The sequence below is a fragment of the Poecilia reticulata genome, linkage group LG7 (assembly GCF_000633615.1).
Source record: "Poecilia reticulata strain Guanapo linkage group LG7, Guppy_female_1.0+MT, whole genome shotgun sequence".
NCBI classification, from domain to species: Eukaryota; Metazoa; Chordata; class Actinopteri; order Cyprinodontiformes; family Poeciliidae; genus Poecilia; species Poecilia reticulata.
In genome coordinates this window covers 25526386-25544934 of record NC_024337.1, presented here as the reverse complement: position 1 = coordinate 25544934, position 18549 = coordinate 25526386, and the positions used below count along the sequence as shown (strand labels likewise).

At 38.4% G+C, this 18549-nt stretch overlaps 1 protein-coding gene across 4 annotated transcripts in view; it reads left to right on the top strand.

Annotated features, from left to right (window-relative positions):
• The window catches only part of ngfa (nerve growth factor a (beta polypeptide)), a 21631-nt gene extending 6735 nt beyond the window's left edge, over positions 1 to 14896 (top strand). For 3 of the 4 annotated variants that reach the window (XM_017305625.1, XM_008413807.2, XM_008413808.2), the window contains 2 exons: positions 11807 to 11911; positions 13648 to 14896. In XM_017305625.1, coding sequence (XP_017161114.1) covers positions 13659 to 14519 — 861 coding nt within the window. In that variant the 5' untranslated portion in view covers positions 11807 to 11911; positions 13648 to 13658 and the 3' untranslated portion in view covers positions 14520 to 14896. The remainder of the gene's footprint in view (positions 1 to 11806; positions 11912 to 13647) is intronic. The other variant, XM_008413809.2, reaches the window with a different exon arrangement.
• The last annotated feature ends 3653 nt before the right edge of the window (positions 14897 to 18549 follow it).

Genomic DNA, 18549 nt, shown 5'->3' with positions numbered 1-18549 from the left:
TATATGTCTACTTGTGTTGAATGTGTATTAAACGCATGCACACACCTTAGCCCCAAGGACCAAAGCGAAGCCACTCACTGTGCACTTATTTGGATTGTTCCGATGGGAGAATGCACAGAATGCAGAGGGATGAGCCACTGGCTAGTTGCTACAGACTGCTCTCAGCCAGCAGACAGAATTAAAATGCCGTCCTTGCTTACATCTGTGTTAGCCAGAGAGGGTCCCTAAATCACTACGACTTCAAGGGCTTTATAACTGCTTTTCTTGGCCTTCATCTTAAAATGTTCTAATAGGACTGTCGTCTAAAATCCAAGTATTCGTGGTGTTTCATTAAGATTTCTCATCGAACACGAAGGTATTTTGAGAAGCCTTGATTTTATCAGAGATTACACGCACAACCAGAAAACACAAGCAGCTGAACTGGAAAGCAGGCACTTTATCTCTTTCACCAGAGATCTGCTCACACACTTAACATGGCATGCTGTTTGCAGACAGAGGATGGGCCTGGGAGGTCCCACACAGACAGGTGGTTGACATCAGCTGGGGGGGGAGGGAGGGAGCGAGGGCAGAGAGACACAGAAGCACAGAGAGAGAGAGTGATGACAGAGTGATGTAGAGACCACACAGAACAGAAAATGGTAGGGTCAAGTCTTTAGTAAGCATGACAGCAAACTGACAAACACCGGGAGTAACATTAGACTTTTCTTTTTTCTTCAAGCTCGGTTTGTTGTCTACAGAATGCACAGCAGTCTTGCATGTGCAACTCGTAATACCAGCAAGTAGAGGTAAATTTATGCTTTATCTTGTTGGCCAATAAATTTTAGAAGGCTGTCGTTTTAAACGTAATAAGATATCTGGTTAAAAAAAAAAAGTTTGATATTAACAAAAACATACATGGTTTATTAGAGTAATTAGATTTACGTTATTTATTTGCTACAAGAGTAGTCTCTTGCGATTCAAAAAACACATTTTTAAATTCTAATTATATAACCCAGTGCCATTAATTATCAACAAATAATTTACTGTCATAAGTTTAAAATAAATATTTTTATTTTACACTTAAAGATATTTTTAAAAACACTTTCCAAATTGAGTAAAGTAAAGGGTGGTACTGAATATCACTAAATGGCATTAATTAATTTCAATAGATACTTCTTTAGTAAGACTCTAACCAAAAATCTAAAGATTGATTTTACCATTTAGTTGAAATTGCAAACAGGTTAATACAAAACCAGAAGGACCATTCAAACAATGCACAGTTTGCATATCCTTATTTCTGAGGCAACATATATTTTTTTGTCTACAGGGCCACACCCATGCTTATTGCTTGTGGCACCAGGACAACAGCGCAGCAGGAAAAGGGCACGATGGAAAATTTTTGGCGGCTGAGCAAGCACATCAGTATCTTTACGCCCACGTCTGAAAACATGCAAATTTTACCCGACAACTTGCTTCTGATTGATTCTCTGTTTTGTTTACTATACCGCACAATCACAGGTGCCATAGAAATGTATGTGCTTACATGTCAACGGTGGAGAGGTCATTAAAGCGCAGATTCGTAGGAAAATGAGTCAGGGTCGACTCAGGCTGGCGAGCCGTGTGACTCACCCTGAGTCAGCGATTTATATTTGAAACACAGCTAAGATTTATTTCGTGTAATTACTGTTGTTCAGTTTCTCCATTGGAATTAATAACATACTAACCTCTTCCACACTGTAGTGATTCTGACATTAAGCTAGATTTAAATCAAAGTATTTATCCACTAATGTCACAAATGAGGTTGGTGGTTTCGAGGGGGGGGGGGCACCTGAATGTCAGCAAAGGGAGGCAGAAGTGGAGAAAAAAAATAAGTCTGTTTAATAAAAAAAAAAAATACATCTTACAAAACCATAGTCCAAGGTTCAAAATTTCAAACACATAATGAAGACATTAAATAACTCCCAAAACAAAGTAGAAATATGGAGGGAAGAATTACACAGGACACACTGGGGTAGTTTCAAGTAGAGTACAACTAAGGATGGATGGGCCAACAAAGAACAATGAAAAACAGTCATCTGATGGACTGAGTGATGACTGGAGAATGACATTGAATGCAGGTGAGTTAATCAGGGGATTAGGAACAGCTGTGAACGACAGCAAACAGGCAGACTGAGGGGAAGATGAATAATTAACACAGAGGAAGCTGAACTAGACACATTGAAAAAATACAAACCATGGGGCAAAAGCACAAAGAAAAGAATAGGATAAACAAGGTAACTAAATACAGAGGAATTAACTAATATGTCATAGCCCTAATCGAAATAAACACCTGGATATGGAAAAAAACAAACATTTTCTTACAGTAATAAACTCAGAAATAATTAGAGCGGAACACAAAAGAAAAAAAAAATCTGTCAATAGGTTCTTGAGAAGAAACATTGTGCTGAACCCTCTACCTGGCTTCTATCCATGAGTGATTTCTAACTCCCCAGAAGGACCATTAGCTCAGCTCTTGGATTCAAGTTAACCTAAAATTGTGTCCATTGTTTTTTGCTTCCTCATACTTTAATCTACTTTATTTATACTCCCAACGCAATATTACATTCCCCTTCTCTAGCCTCCCTTATAACTTGTCTGCCCAACCCTTCATGTATCCAACTTCTTTCTCTCTGTTTTTCCATCTTTGCCTTTGTCCTTGTCTGTGGCCAAACAAGCATTCTTTCATCTGGCCCTCCTCTCTAGTCAATGCTGTGGGATTTTAGATTCTCTCCAGGAAGGGGGGGGTTACAGCCGTAGCTATGCTAAAAGATTAACCACTTGTCATGAGAAGATTGCTGAATGTCAAGGTCATAAAAACTTGGGTTCTGGAAAACATGTTAATCATTTTGTTCATTCTGCCTTCAAGGCCTTAAAGACTGGACTCCCACGTCCACTGGTCCACTGTGGGTTATACTGGGGCTGGACCCAATTATAGCGAGGAGAGACAGGAGAGAGAGCAAAGCCTTTTCCCAATACAACTGGGATGCTCTGCCTCCAGAGGTTGATGTCAGCTAGTTGCATTTACTTAGTTTCCTTTATTTGAGTACAACTAGCGTAGTTGTAGTAGGCTATATTTTGGATCTTTAATAAAGTAAAAGTATTCTGAAGTATTGCAACTCAGTTTGCACCTGACTTTATTTTATTTCTGTCAGATGATATCCCTTTATATGTTAAATCAGATGTGATTTTATTAGAGTAGCTTTTTAAACAAATACTTTGGTTACACTTTATTTGAAGGGGGGTGAATAAGACTGACATGACACTTTCATAAACATGACATAACACCTGTCATGAACATGAATAAGCCTTCATGAATATTTATGACTGTCATAAACATGTCATAACACCCGTCATGAACATGAATAAGCCTTCATGAATATTTATGACTGTTGTCATAAAGCGTTATTCAGTAAATTATGGCACTTTTAATACAAAGTTGACATTATTCAAAATTTCTTTGTTATGACAACTTGACATTAACCAATAAATCATTACTGATGTAAATTTGTTCTAAAAGTTTTACTGATTGCACTTTAAAAATTAGGTAAATTAGGCTTTATGTTATTAAAGGTAAAGTTTAAACAGGCCTCTATCCTGTTTTACTATATCTCTCGTTTTACTACATTCAAATGCAATTACTGCTGAAATGAAAGTCAGAAGAAAATGTTTATTTTGGAGTTACTCATAGATGCCACAGAGTGACAGTGCTGTGTCTGTTTTGAATTCCCTTCAGGAAAATCACAATGACTCAATCTTACTGTTGGTGATTCATACTTCAATGTAGTGTAAGTGCCTTGAGGTATTGTTTTGGTGTGTCTACTTTAAGTCAATGTTGCTGGTTAAAAACCCACAACTATGAAATAGAGACATAATTTTAAGACCTGTTGTTTGCATTAAATTATAGATGAAAACCAGATTAAAAAAGATCTTCAAGGCACAGACATACAGGGATTCCTGGGAGTTTTTTTGTTTTTTTAATGGAATCTCCTTCTGTTGTAACATGAACCACAACACTTATGATGCTCTTCAATATAATCCATGCGATTAGCTGTAGACAGGTGACTTGGTATCGAGGTCTTCCAAGGTTTTAAAACATTAGTTTTAAACTCCTAAAATGTTCTATTATTTTGTTATTCTTTGAGCTTTTATTCAAAGTTATATTGTGATAATCTGACACCAGCCCAGCTGTGAAATTATATGACAGTATGAAGCTGCAAAATCTGTCACAAATTTATCATTATCACAAAATGACCAGATGCAATATGCATGTTTTTAGTGTTAGCTAATTATTTAACCCTCCCCTAGTCCTAACTTGAAGCTCAGGAGGAATGCGGCAAATGTCACGGTCAGACAGCAGGGATGTCGGGGGAGTTGTCCCATCATGTCATCAGTTTCAGAAACCAGACATACACAAAAAACAAACTCACAAAAGTGCACACGGGGTCAGAGCGAACCTACCAGACAGAATAAAACAACTTGTGGGGACCCCGTCTCTTAAGATTGCAAGAGAGTTAAGTAGTAAGCCTTCATTATGCCTATATTATCTTTGGTGAAACATGTTATTTAACACAGCATAAACATTTTAGTAGGCAACTGGTAAGTTGTTCTAGTCAATACAAAACTACTTTAAAGTAGTTTAAATGCTAAAATAACAATACCCAAAAGCTATTTTTTATTAATGTTTAGTTTTCCAGAAGCTAGAACCAATTAATGCTGTTTTTTTATGAACCAAAAGAAACAATATATATTTTATTGTTTATTGCAAGTGAAGTCACTATCGCAACATTCACTGGTATCATTGCATGTCACATGCTTTCCTGACACTGTACAGCCCTAATACAGTTGTACCATATGACAGTTAAACAATCAGATACATGATATTTATGGCACTAAGTTTTTAAATTAACACAACATGGATCACACAGAGATTTAGATTTACTGCAGAAAGCTAATGGGTCAGAAAGAATCATTTTCTGCATCATCATCTGCTGTTGTTTCAAACTCAAAAAAGTCATTATTTTTGATTCATATGAAAAAAGATAATTTCCATAGCACATGTGCATTAAAAGAGGAGTAAAGGCGCTTGTAGACACAAGTGTGTTTTCAAAGTGTCTTTACAGGATGTGAAGTCTTATAAGATGGTCTTCCAATAGGTCACTGTATAGCTGCTATGGCACAGTATGGTCATTTTTATCCAATTTCAGTTAAGTTCCTAATGGGAAGGAGACATATAATCTAACCTTGACCAAAAAGACCAATGGATTTTTAAAACAATGATTGTGTAATTTTCCTCAGAGACAAGGCAACATTAACTCAACCCAGTGCTCTCCACCTGCACATATAAACTTGCATGGTTCTGAAATCTGTTCTCTGTTAGACACAGAATCTGCTACTCAGGAAGTAACCTCTGGCTTATAACTGAGAGCCAGGCAAAAAGTGGGGATACAGATAAATGAAAGACCATCAGAAAAAAACTGAGTTGGATGATGACTTTTTTACAATTCCTCCTTTTGATTTTCCACACCATGTCTGTTCTGATTCTCTCAGGATGTCCCTCAAATACACTTTAGTTCATTGTTTTCCACAGCTAATAATCGAAACATCTGTGGAAACTGATAGTCTGTGTTTATTACAAACTTTCTTTCTTCTTTTCTTTTGTTTAAAATTGGCTGATGAAGGATTTAATTTGTTCCAGACGTTTATTTGCATAATAAGGCTGAGTTATGAAGCCTTCAGATAAAATCTGCATACTTACCTGATTCATTTTTTTTTTTACATTTAATTGAAATCTACATTCAAGTGTTTAAAATGCTGTGCCTGTAGGCTACAAAGTTTAGGAATGTTGTAGAGCCCCGCTCAATAAATCCATCAAGTTAATACAATTTGATGTGAAGAAGCAGCGTCACCTTTTTTCCCCCTTTGGAGCGTTTCAACTCTGTAAGCCTTTGTAAATGTTTTTTGTACTGCGTGTTATATCATTTGACATTTTATTGGGAAATGAAGTGCTTTAGCAGGAAATGTATGTCTGTCACATTGGCACTGGTTGACTCATTCTTCCAGCATCCTGGACTTCAGGGCAGAAAATGTAATGTTTCCAGTATTTCTGATTCACGACAGCTCACTTGGGTCTCAAACCATATGCTTTTAAACATAAAAACATGGGGATACACATTTAAAAATAAGGTATATCAAAAGTTCATTGAAATAACTGTTCTTAACTCAGTCCAGCAGCCAAAGAATATAAGGTCCTGAGGAAATATGTCTCACCTCAGTACATATTTTCTACAACAACGCAGAGTGTCAGATAGAGCAGGAGCTTCTTTAAGAGTCAGAGGCCCAATTTCAAGATGTTTAATTGCATAGTCAAATTTTGTTTCAAGTCATGTTTGATATATACAGTGTTTTTTTTCTTAATTATGCTATAAAATGGCACTATGTGCATGCTAAATGGGACCTAAATTAGTTGTATTTTTGTCAGATTCACTTCCTGCACTTGAAGAGTGGCACCTTATGGTTATTTAGAGCTTTAAATAAGTTTAGTTATCCTTCAAAACATGCTTATGCTGTTCAAAGTGTCACTGAAATGTGTTTCAGTGATGTTTCAAAGAATAGGGAGATTTACTGTTGTGCTTAGCAGCATGCCAATAGAGGTTCATGCATTTAAATGTGATATTTCAACAAAAAAAGTCTACAGCACTATGTGATAAAATTCAAGGCATCAGAAGTGTTTACTAACACTGTGGATAGCTTGCAAAACTTTCTGAATTTCAATAAATTCAATAAAAAGACATAAACTAGAGATTACAAATTAGCTTACTTTTTTATTGGCATTAAATAAATCAGAGTTGACTTAGAATAATAACTGAAGACAGCTATCGGGTATAAAACTTTCAACATCAGTGGCATAACTTGAGTTTAAAACGTGCAGCTTGATTTAAAGTGAACAGATACCATCAGATTGCTGAGTTCTTTGTGTAAATTAAAGATAAACATATAGAAAACGTATTTTATGGAATGACAATATTTTTTAAAGCTGTTTGGTTAAAACGGTACATTTTACTTAAATAAAATGTATGTGAATTACATCTTTTGGAGTTATTTGAGGTGGCTGACTCCATCCTGACATCACTTAAGAACACACATATCTATTTTGACATTGCATGTTTCCATGACTACTTCTCGCAAAGCACCTAAAGATGCTTTTGGAAACAATATGGTATCATTTTACATAACAAAAAACTAAATTGATGGCAGCACGTTGGTGCTTGAAAGATTTTGTGATTGCTTGCTTGTCCAACTGAGACTCTATTTCTCGTGCAAACACTGAATTAATAATGATTACAATAATGAGTTTTAATTTGAACTAGGGACTTTCATTTTTAATCAAACAAATCCCAAATGTCAATCTCACTTATAGGAAGCAAGCTGACATGGCAGCCATCCCACTCGATGATTATTTCCAGTGGTTGACAGCGAGAGGAAATGCACTACACTGAGCTGTTGAGAGACTCAGGAAAACTGTTTACCTTTCTCAGTTTTTTTTTTTCTCTGCTGCCCCGTCGCCATCCTCTTTGCTCTTCCTCCCTCCTCCTCTGCTGCTGTCAAACTCTCCCTCTCACCCGCTCATAATCTGATGCCGCTGTCATCATGCTGACATATGTGTGTGTTTGTTTGACCAAACCACTGAAGCGACGCTCCTGCTCATCTTTTAACAGGGACTTGTTACTAATGACTAATGCACGCCACAGATAGGACAAATCTGTCACGTACTGTAAACTAACCTCGCACTGATGGAAAGCAACGCTCGCCTTTCATGGTGTGGGCCACCTGCGTTTCCTTTGCTGTTCGCCTCAGCCAAATGTAATTACGTGGCATGTCACTGGCACATTATTTAAGTAGATCATTTTTTTGTTGACTGGCTGACAAAACAAAGCCATGCTACAAGAATCTGTTGAGAGTACCAGTAACCGTATGGCTCCAATGGCACCGACTAAGAGAAATGTCTCCGTCAGAAGTGTTTCCGTCTCCTACAGGACTTTTTTTTTTGACCATTATAATAGCCTTGCAGCTGAGTAACCTGTGATTTTTCTCCACTTATATACATGTTGCTCATTATAACAACGTCTCTCTGCCTAAACAATCGCTTCTTCATCCTTGCGATGCCTTGCCATGCTCATGCTGTCACCGCATACGATAGGGAGAAACTCCACAACTGAAAACGGTTCTGATTAATTGGGAAAAAAGGGAACCTCCTCTCTTTCCAGTAAACTACGCTGGGCTGCTTCTGCCACATACCAAGTCCTGCTTATTGTATGTTTCATAACAACTTATTAAACAATTGCTTTGTTTAGATGACTTTATGAAAACATGCATCACACTCTGTTGTTCCTGATGCTGTGGTTTTGGAATTCCTTTGTCATTATTTGGACACAAAATCATCTCCTTCCAGCGTTCCAATTCTTTCAAGACGTGTCTCATTATGTAGTGTATTAATTAGTGATGCCTATGCACCAAATAAAAATAGATTTACTTGTGGCTACGGGAATGAGATGTTGCACTCTGCAAAACGTTTTCCTCCACATTGCTATAGTTTGTAAATCTGTCACTTTTGGAAAACCGATGTGAACCCTGACAAAAGCGGACACAATCTCAGATGAACCGTCATATGCGTCAGTTTGAGCATCAGCAGCAGCGATCATAAGCGGTCATCATCTGTTTCACCTTCTAAACATTTTGGATCTTTTTGGAGGAGTCTTTGACGACTCTTTATGTTAGATAGTTGCGTCAGCTAACAAAAGCTTGGAGGCTTTTGTTTGTACATGTTGCTCTTAAGGTCTGACCACAAAATTTGAATCAGATGCAAATCTTGACTCTTCTTGGCCAATGCGACACATGGTTTTATTTCGTTTGCTCTGCTCTGGATGTTTGTGCCGCTAAGTGACCCGTTTTCAACAGCCAGACTGATTACTTGAGTACGCAGAGCGTAGTGGATTAAGTGAAGAAATAGTTGATGTCCGTTCACCGTTCATGGAAAACAAATGTTTCCACAAATGCATAATTGCACAGGAACTCACCTGTATGTTTTTCTGTGCAAAAAAACAACAATACATTTCATGCATGCAGAGATTAGCCCTTACGCCAAAATAATTAGACACTTTAACTTAAAAACAAGAATAGTTTCTTCTTAAACCAGCATTCTGAGAGATTTTGAGGCAAATGCTAAGGTAATCCTATAACTCAGTAGTGCTCTCTAAAACTCTCTGACCCCTGTGCTCCTGGGAACAAGTGTTTACTCTGCCTCCACCAGTATTAAACAAAAGCCACATATTTTCAACATTAAGATCCTACAGGCTCACCTCGGGCCCGGCTGCCCGTCAACCTGGATCAGTCAGCTTGCCCCATGTTTGGACCACCTCCGGATGTGTATATGCGAAGCTGAGTGTGTTTGATTGTGTTTATTGAAGTCAAAAGATATCCCTGTTCTATCAGTTTGTCAAAACAATAGCTATCTGTATGGCCAAAGATTACTTGGTTGTTTTGGAGATGCAATGCAAACTGACCTTCCACCAGAGTTTCCGTATACATTCAAGCTGCTTAAGGAGGTGAAAGAGTGGGAAAGAATTTGGATGTAGAATCCTCACATTTTATAGTTGTTCTCAAGTAAAACACAACAGAACATCACCAAAGGAGAGCAACAAGAAGTAAAAGACTGAAACCACCGTCAAAAGTTTTCACCACTAATAATTATTACATTGGACTAAGAAGCGCATTTCCCTTCATCATGTAAGTAGGGCGAGAAATTAACTAAAAGTCAAGCATAGTTAATATTTGTTCTGTTGTTTTAGACAGTTCGCTATTCATAGGAAACTATATAAATGGTACAATTTTCCAAGTTGCAGTCAAAAGCTTCAAATGTATTTTATTGGGGTTTTATATAAAAGACCAATGCACAACAACACACAATTATGAAGAGGAAGGAAAATCATACATGGTTTTCAAATTAGTTAGTTTTTACAAATTTATTTAAAAAGCCGGTTCTTTGGACGCCCAAATGGCTCCTCAGATTTTATTGCATAAAAAGTATGTTTAAAATAAATTACCAATGAAAAAAAAAACTATATTATATCAAATGTTCATTTATATGGGACAGCCAAAAAGAAGCATCAGCTTCTATAAAATGAGAAGAGCCGAGTGCTGCAAAACAAATATACGAAATACAAATATACGAAAGGGTTAAATCACACATTGTGGTTTTTTTTGTTCACAATCTTCAATATTAAATTTTTACTTTGCACGGGCTACAGTCTGCCTTTTAGCTGTCTATCACATTAAAATCTGTCCCAACTTTGTGCAGATTTATTTTAAGTATTATCACCCAGATCTGTCTAAAGGTTGAGTTATAGTGGGGCTTTTCAAATGACACCCATCATTATGTTTGAAACTTCTGCGGTTGTGCGTGCTAATCACTTTTCAACGCCTTTAAGGAGTAAGCACTGTCCTGAATGCTTCAAACTTGGTACACATGCTAAGAGATGCAGTGAGGCCACACTGGCAGGATGTGGGGAGCAGTGTGTGTGAGAGGATTGGGGCAAAGGGGCATACTTGCTGGGTAGGTCTTGGAACCCAAAGGCAACTGCTTGCAGTTCTACATGCATTTGTGGTTGTAACGTGACAATATCTGCTCCAAGTTGCTTTGATACTTTTGGAAGCTGTGTCTAACTATGCCTTGCACATTGCCAAATGTGGAAATTGTAGTTTGAAGAAAAAATATAATTATAACCTCTAACAATATTAGCTTGTGGGAAAATACCTGAGCATGGAATTAAAATGCCAAATTTCTCGTCCGTAGTCCAGTTAAGATTTCCAAAGGGAACTGAGCCAATTATATTTTTGATAAGCCTCAGCTGCCTGTCTTTGTAAGCTGGTGGATACAAAGCAGGCAGTACTGACACATAATGGATCTTGCTATGTTGCAGAAGAATTTTTCAGAGGAACTCTGTGCCTCAGAAGGTAAAATTAAAAACAGAAGCCACTGTGTTTTTGTTAAGAAATATACCATCGACCACTAACTGCTTTCTGAGCTTTGCTATGTCCAACCAGAAGGCTGCAAACTTCACAAGGCAATAACATTAAACTTGAAGAGGTAAATATTTGCAGCACCCATAAACTTTGTGGTATTTCAACACTGAGACTATAACAGTGAGATGGATGCAGCAAAGCATTGTTGATGAGTAGTAACTAGTCAGGTTTAACTCACCTTAGCGGCCTCTTGAATATTTGCACTGTTGAAAGACATATATTCTTATACATTAAGGCATCTAAATATGCAAATTATTCTTACAAACACATGTGCATCCATGCACATGGATGGGATGTATTTTGAAGTTGGTATGGCAACATTTCTATGCACGTATTCACATCCTTTGAGTGGTGCATGTTTGTATGTTAAATATAGTGCATAGCTTTTAACGATGTGTGAGATGCTCCCAAATACCAATGAGTCACAAATCTTAACTTTGAAAGTTTTAAATGTTGAGTGTATGCACTTAGACTGTGAAAGCTTTACCTTTAATTTTACTTTTTATACAATGTACAATGTATCAGCCTAAGAGAAGACAGCTTGATATTTTGAGACATTAAAAACCAATAACTGTTACTTATCCATTGGTAAATGTGGCTTCCAAAGGAAAAAAATAAATACAATATCAACCTAAAAGACTATTGATAGCTACTTGTTTTAGTAAAATTATATTTCTACAAGCCTTTGTTTTGTGTGTGTGTATCACAGAGATACGGTTCAAAGGGTCCAGGTGGCAGGCATGAGGGCCCCAGTCTTCGTTGGAGTTTGGCTCTAGAGTCCACAGGAGCTTCTTCAATTGGACACATTTCACAGGTACATATAGACTTTTGCAAAGCAACAATGAAAAAAGACGTGTAAGATAGGCAAGACCGGAACTGTTGTGGTCAGTCCTTTTCTGAGTTATGTGTTTATATAAATATTCTAGATAAGTGCCTTGCAAAAGCATTCAGACCCCTGGATCTTTTATATGTATATTAAAAAAAATAAGTTATATATATATATATATATATATATATATATATTTTTTTTTTTTCAACCACAAACTTTATTTTATTTCTCATGATAGATGAACACGAAGAGCTGGACCACTGTGAAGAGGAGGGAAAATCATGTTTTTACAATTTGTTTTTACAAAACAAAGTCTGAAAAGTGTGGAACTTTTAGAAGGATTCATCAGCTACTTCCTCTAAATGGCTTCTGACAGACTCCAAACAGGACTGCTCTTTCAGAGTTATTTCACGTGAAGTTCTTGTATGTGGAGCGCAAAACTAATAGTTCTCCTGTCTACAGATTCTTCCATAAGCTGTCGCTCTCTGGACGTCCTCCAGAATTACACTGGGCCTCTTGGCTCCTTGCCTGACCTGTCAGTTTAATTGGATGTTAATGTCGTTGTAGGTGTGAATCTGTCAAACTCTTCTCAATTTAAATAATTTTATCTCTGACATGTCTAGTGTGTTCCTTGGTGTTTAAAGTTATTTAACAATCCTATGGGTGTCAGGGTACTTGCTTGTTTGGGATTTGGCTTTTGTATTTTTTAAATATTTTCTGGTGTTTTATTGATGTTTTAGAAGTTGGGCCATGATTCGAGTACACAAACTGAAGCAAAGCATTACATCACAACATGAGCGGTACAGGTGCTGGAATGGTCCTGTATTAGTGTGAATGGATCACGTCCCGAGTCATACTGGAAATTGTGTATCGTGCTGGAGGGGGAGTTGTTTCCCTTTGTACAAACCGTGTGATCCAAAATGGATCTTGTGAGTGGGTCATTTTAATGCACTGATTCTAGATTTAAAACACTCAAATGAATGGCCCTCCCCATGATTATTGTTTGATATTTAGTTTATTCTTGTGTTCTCCTCTTTGTGCGATTGGATTTAGTTATGTTAGACATGTCTTATTTTTTCCCCTTTGTTTATAGTTCATTTGAGTTTTAGTCACTACCATCAACCAAGACCGTCTGGGATGACTCCTACCACCGTCACCCCAGACGGTCTCTGTAATTGTGTCCATCGGCACGACACTTCACCCGCCCAACCTTCTGGTGGCCATAGGGTACCATTTACCGTTTAGTTCAACTCCCTTTGTGTTCGTCTTCCTCTCTTCCTCAGTTTCCATTATTCTCCCTGCCACAGCTGTACCACATTTTCTCTGATTACCTTATTTGTCATATCCTCAACATTCAAGCTACTGGTTTTTGTTTGTTTCTTGCTGGATTCTTTCCTTAAACTATCCATCACACTCATGCCAGTTAGTGACTACTCTATAAGTCTCTATTTTTATCATTAAAGAAACTCTCCAAACTTTTGCCTCTGGTTCTGCCTGCATTTTGGTCCAACTAGAAACCAAATACAATGATGCCTTCACAGAATACCTGTTTTAATACTGACGATAAAGTTAGTTATATTTACTAAATGAGTAACTTGCGAAGGACGTTCTTTGAACTTGACTTTTTTTTAGGGTTATCAAAGTCTATCAAAAAATGATCAATGAAATACATTATAGTTGTAATAGTGCTAATTAAGATGATTTTTCTGTCTTTGACCCAGGACGTGTGCCCATGAGGTCATCACTACTGGTTCTGCTCCTCCTGATCGGCGTCCAGGCTGTACTGAACATGGGAGGTGGTTTGGCCCGGAACCCTGGAGCAGCCAATCACAGAGCAGGGCAGCAGGAGACAGCAGCAGCCAGGGGACAGCTTTCTCAGGACCAAACTTCATATCAGCAACACAGGACCACCCATCTTAGAACCAAGAGGACACACAGTGCAGCCTCAAACATGCACAACAGAAGCCCTGTCATTGGGCACTCTCCAGCAGGTTCCTCTCCAGACCCCTCCAGCCCAGTGGTGGACCCGAAGCTCTTCTCTAAGAGACATTATCGCCCCTCGCCTCGTGTCGTCTTTAGCGAGGTAATCCCTTCGCATGATGTTCTGGATGGTGAGGGTTATGACTTTGAAGGGGTGAGGGGGCTAAGGGTGAGGCGCAAAGCAGGATCACACACCATGCATCGAGGAGAGTACTCCGTGTGTGACAGTATAAATACCTGGGTGAACAAGACACGTGCCACAGACATGTCTGGAAATGAAGTGACAGTACTCTCCCACGTTACAGTCAACAACAAGGTAAAGAAACAGCTTTTTTATGAGACCACCTGTAGATCCCCGACACACAGGAGTTCTGGAACCGTAATCGGGGGACGATCTGGAGGACGAGGTGGAAAGCAAGGCTCCAAGACAGGCAACTCGGGTTGTCGAGGCATTGACAGCCGCTACTGGAACTCCCACTGCACCAATACAGACATATATGTAAGCGCCCTGACCGTCTTCAAGGAACAGACAGCCTGGCGTTTCATCCGCATCAACGCTGCGTGCGTGTGTGTTCTCAGCCGGAATTCTTGGTCAAGAAAACCGGGACACTGACTGAGGTGGACCACTCTTGACCACTGGACTATGAAAGCAAACACACATTTCTACAATACAGCCACTGCAGCTTCTATGCCAATGCTCCTATCATACACCCACTGATGACAGCAGTATATAAACATACACACGCACACACACAAACACATTTCTTCATTCAGTCCCTTGTTCCCTGACCCTACCTCAGTCAAAGAAGTCCTAGTAGTTTTAAGTTATGAGGACTGCATGTTATATTTATGGTTTATACAGACAAATATAAAAAGTATATACAGTATGTGTACATATACAAAATTATTTCAACTTTTTAAATGTTAATGTTGTTATTGTTGTTGTGTTGTCCATGCTGTTATTTATTAAACACCTCAGTGCTTGCCTGCCTGGTTGTGCCGTTTTTATCCCACTCAGACTCCCTTAAATGCTGTGGAAATGTGTTTGCTCTTCCCCTTTTTTGCTTTTTTGTCACACTGAAAAGAAATTACACCAGAAAAAAAACGTGTGGTGGTAAATAAAAATGAGTTTTTAACGATTATTCCTTTGGTGATTGGATATAAATAGCTAATCTAAGCAATTTATTGTATTGCGCTTGAGGACAATGGTTTCCATCAAAAAGTTTGAGATAACTGACAATGAAACTTTTACATCACCACATAGGGATTTTGGTCGACTCCTCCTTACATAATTGTTTCAAATTAGATACTTCAGCTTAAATTCAACTAGTGGTTCGACATTCTCCTTAAAAACTTTCCAGTAGAGAGCAGAATTTAATTTACAGAAAATCTTTCAGGTTCTGAGAAGCAAGGCAACAATAGACCATTACACTATCTTCAGTGTTTGATTATCAGATGTTTTTATTCTTAAATATTTTACTTTTAAATTAGGTGTAATGCACATGTTCTAAAAATTTCTATATTTTTCTAATCAGAGACCAGAATAATTTCCCAAGAGTCTTTGGAATTGTGATGTGTTTTGGCAGATTTAAGACGGGCCTTTGTGACCTTCAGGGACAGCAGTGGTTCTCCCCATGGAACTCGCATGGATGCTATTTTTGCCCAGTCTCATTCTGATGAACGCTGACCTTAACTGAGGAAAGAGAGGCCTGCAGTTTCAAATGCTGTGTTGAGTTTTTGGTGACATCCTGGATCAGTTAATACACTCTTGAAGTAATTTACCTTAATTTTTTCTCAATTTGTGGGTAATTTCTCTCCCTGTGATTCGGTAGAGTCCCAAAGCTTGAGAAGTTGCCTTGTAACTCTCCAGACTGACAGATCTCAATGACTTTGAGTCTCTCGTAAGATCGAGGTATGATGGTTTTTGAGACAATGTAGCGTAGTTTTTGTTGTCAGACTGGTTCTATGTATACAACTGTTTGACTATTCAGGAATCCATGTCGAAACATGGACTCCTGTTGCTTATAGACAAGTATTTTCTTTCCTTCTTTTTAAGGTTCAGAGGTTTGCTGGAACAAAATTTAACATTTATTACACTGCGTCTACTGAAGCCATATATGAATCCCACTTTGAATGAAATTACTAAAGTAAAGCACATTTCATTCCATTTATTAGGGGCATGCCATAGCAATGCATAAGGAGAGCAGTACTGACTTGCGAAGCAAGTCAGTACTGCCTCCATGCATTGCATGGCAGGCACCTATTGTTCTACACCCAATAGAACGCCTCTTTATTATTTATTATTCTTCCATCACCGTTAATGCGGCTCGTACCGCTGCGTGCCCACCCACAAAAGTGGTATCAAATCGTGCGGCTCGAGGCCGGCATTATTGCTATTATTTTTATTGGGGATCGGAGTTAAAATGATTACATAAATTAATAAAAACGAAAAAATTTGAGATTTTGTGTCTCACAGAATCAGTAATCTTTCTCTATGAAACACACACACAGGACTGTTTATGGCTGACTCAAAAACCCTTTTTAAATCCCCCTCACAGGCATAAATATCGCCCTATTGGTCTGAAAGTTGGTCATAACATAGATACACATGCATGCTCATGTACAATGTTTACAAAAATTTGCTAGGGCTTATGCTTTTTGTCAGGGTCCTTCAGACTGACGCCTGGTGTCTCCCAAGTATAGAAACTGTGTCTGAAGAGGATTTTCCCGCTCTTTGGCTCTCACAGCTGCAGGGGATTAATTACCATAGCAACAGAAGAACACAGTGTCTGGAACTGCAGCTCCCCAGGACTGCACTGTAGGGTTTACTGGTATTTACAACTGCTTGTGTTTTCAGCATTATACTACTGATTCAAGACTATAACCATTACACATATGTCTCCCCATGTTAAAATCTGACATAAATAAGAATAAATAGTTGATTAAAAGTCTATGGACAGAAAATAACGTCGCTGCTCCTTTAAGGAACCAGCGGCACAGACGCAGCGCCTGCGATGCTACAGATCACAAACCTGACAGAGAGAGCAGAAGAGGATTCGTAGGAAAAGAGCGGTGATGCTCAGCAAGGCAGGTCATTAGCATTTGTACAAAAGTTAGCATTTCACTGTCTATGACTAGTGCACTAGCACTTTTACCTAAAGTTAGCTTTTACCTAATTTTCTCATTAATTAGACATGTTTAGTATACTGAATAGAGTAGTAAAATTAAAACAACATGGTCGTGTTGCTCCACATGCTACTGCCAGCATTTAAGCTAACATTAGCATATTGGCTAATTTTAGCTTATGCATCAATTCTAACATAATGAATGGTACAACTACAGTTTATTAAACATGCTTCTGCCTCTCCAAAGGTTATTGACTACGCTKCAGCTTTCTTTAGCATTAATGCTAATTTTTAACATCATAGCGCTGCGTCAAAGCCGACGGGCACACTTTGGCATGCCCCTTTAAAATTTCTGCAGGAATTTTCTAGTTCCTGTTATCACTATTAGGTAAACATTGTTCGTTCATTTAGGCAAATCATTATATTTTACCGGACAATGTCGCCCTCTTGTGGTGGAAAACGGAACAGCGTTTCCTCCCTGCTGTCACATTGATTCCCCACCTCTCCTCACATCACCAGGTGCCTGGCTGTTCTCTCACCATCACTAATACTGCTCCCTCACACATCACTCTTCCAGTATAACAAGTACACAGTGTGTTTCCAGGAAACATCATTATGCCAAGCCTGTAGGATCAAAGGTTTTTTTTTCTTCTTTTTATTTTTTTCAGAAACTGACTGTAGATAAACTCTATTTGGCAGAAGCTACTGACATGAGTTGAGAGTTTGTAACAGAGCACTGCCTCCTTTTGATCCTGCAACAGCAGCTGTGAAGTTATACAAGGTATTAATGTGCATAACAGTATGTAAGTGAAGCAGAAATCACAGAAAATATGCAAAGGGTTCTAGATTGTTTTTTTTATACCACTTACCACTTTCACAATTTAGTCCAAAGTTGCCTTGAAAAACGTATGATTGGTTTTACCAGTTAACCAGTCTGTGAAACAAATTGGTGGATAAGAAGTTTACTGACTTACTTAAACACTAGCAGTTCTATCTCGGAATGGCTGAAAAGATAAAATGAAAGAAAAAGAAGGGGTTTTGGAGTAACCTAGTCAAAAGGACTTAGAACCAGTTGAGATAATGTGAAGTAGCTTTAACAAGACGTTGGTGCTCAAAAACCACCAACGTGGTTGAAATAAAACACTTCTGCAGGGAAGCGGAATGAGAATTCCTCAACGACAACATGAAAGTCTTAGAGCCATTTATTCAAATTGCTTGATTGCAGTTGGTGCCAAAAGAGGTATTTATGTGTCCCTGAACACCTTTAACAGTGGTGTCACCTTCGCAGATGACAAAACTGTTATTTGGTCTGATCCAGGACACTGATGAGTCTGCACAGACAGAGGGTGGATGAGCTGGTCTACCGGTGTGGTCAGAACCAGCTGAAGCTTAACCCACACAAGACTGTAGAGATGGTGGCATACTTCCAGAGAACGCCCCCAATACTCCCTCCTCATAGCCTCTTCAGCAACACTTTGTCTACAGTGAATTACTTCTGGTTCCTATGAACTACCTGAG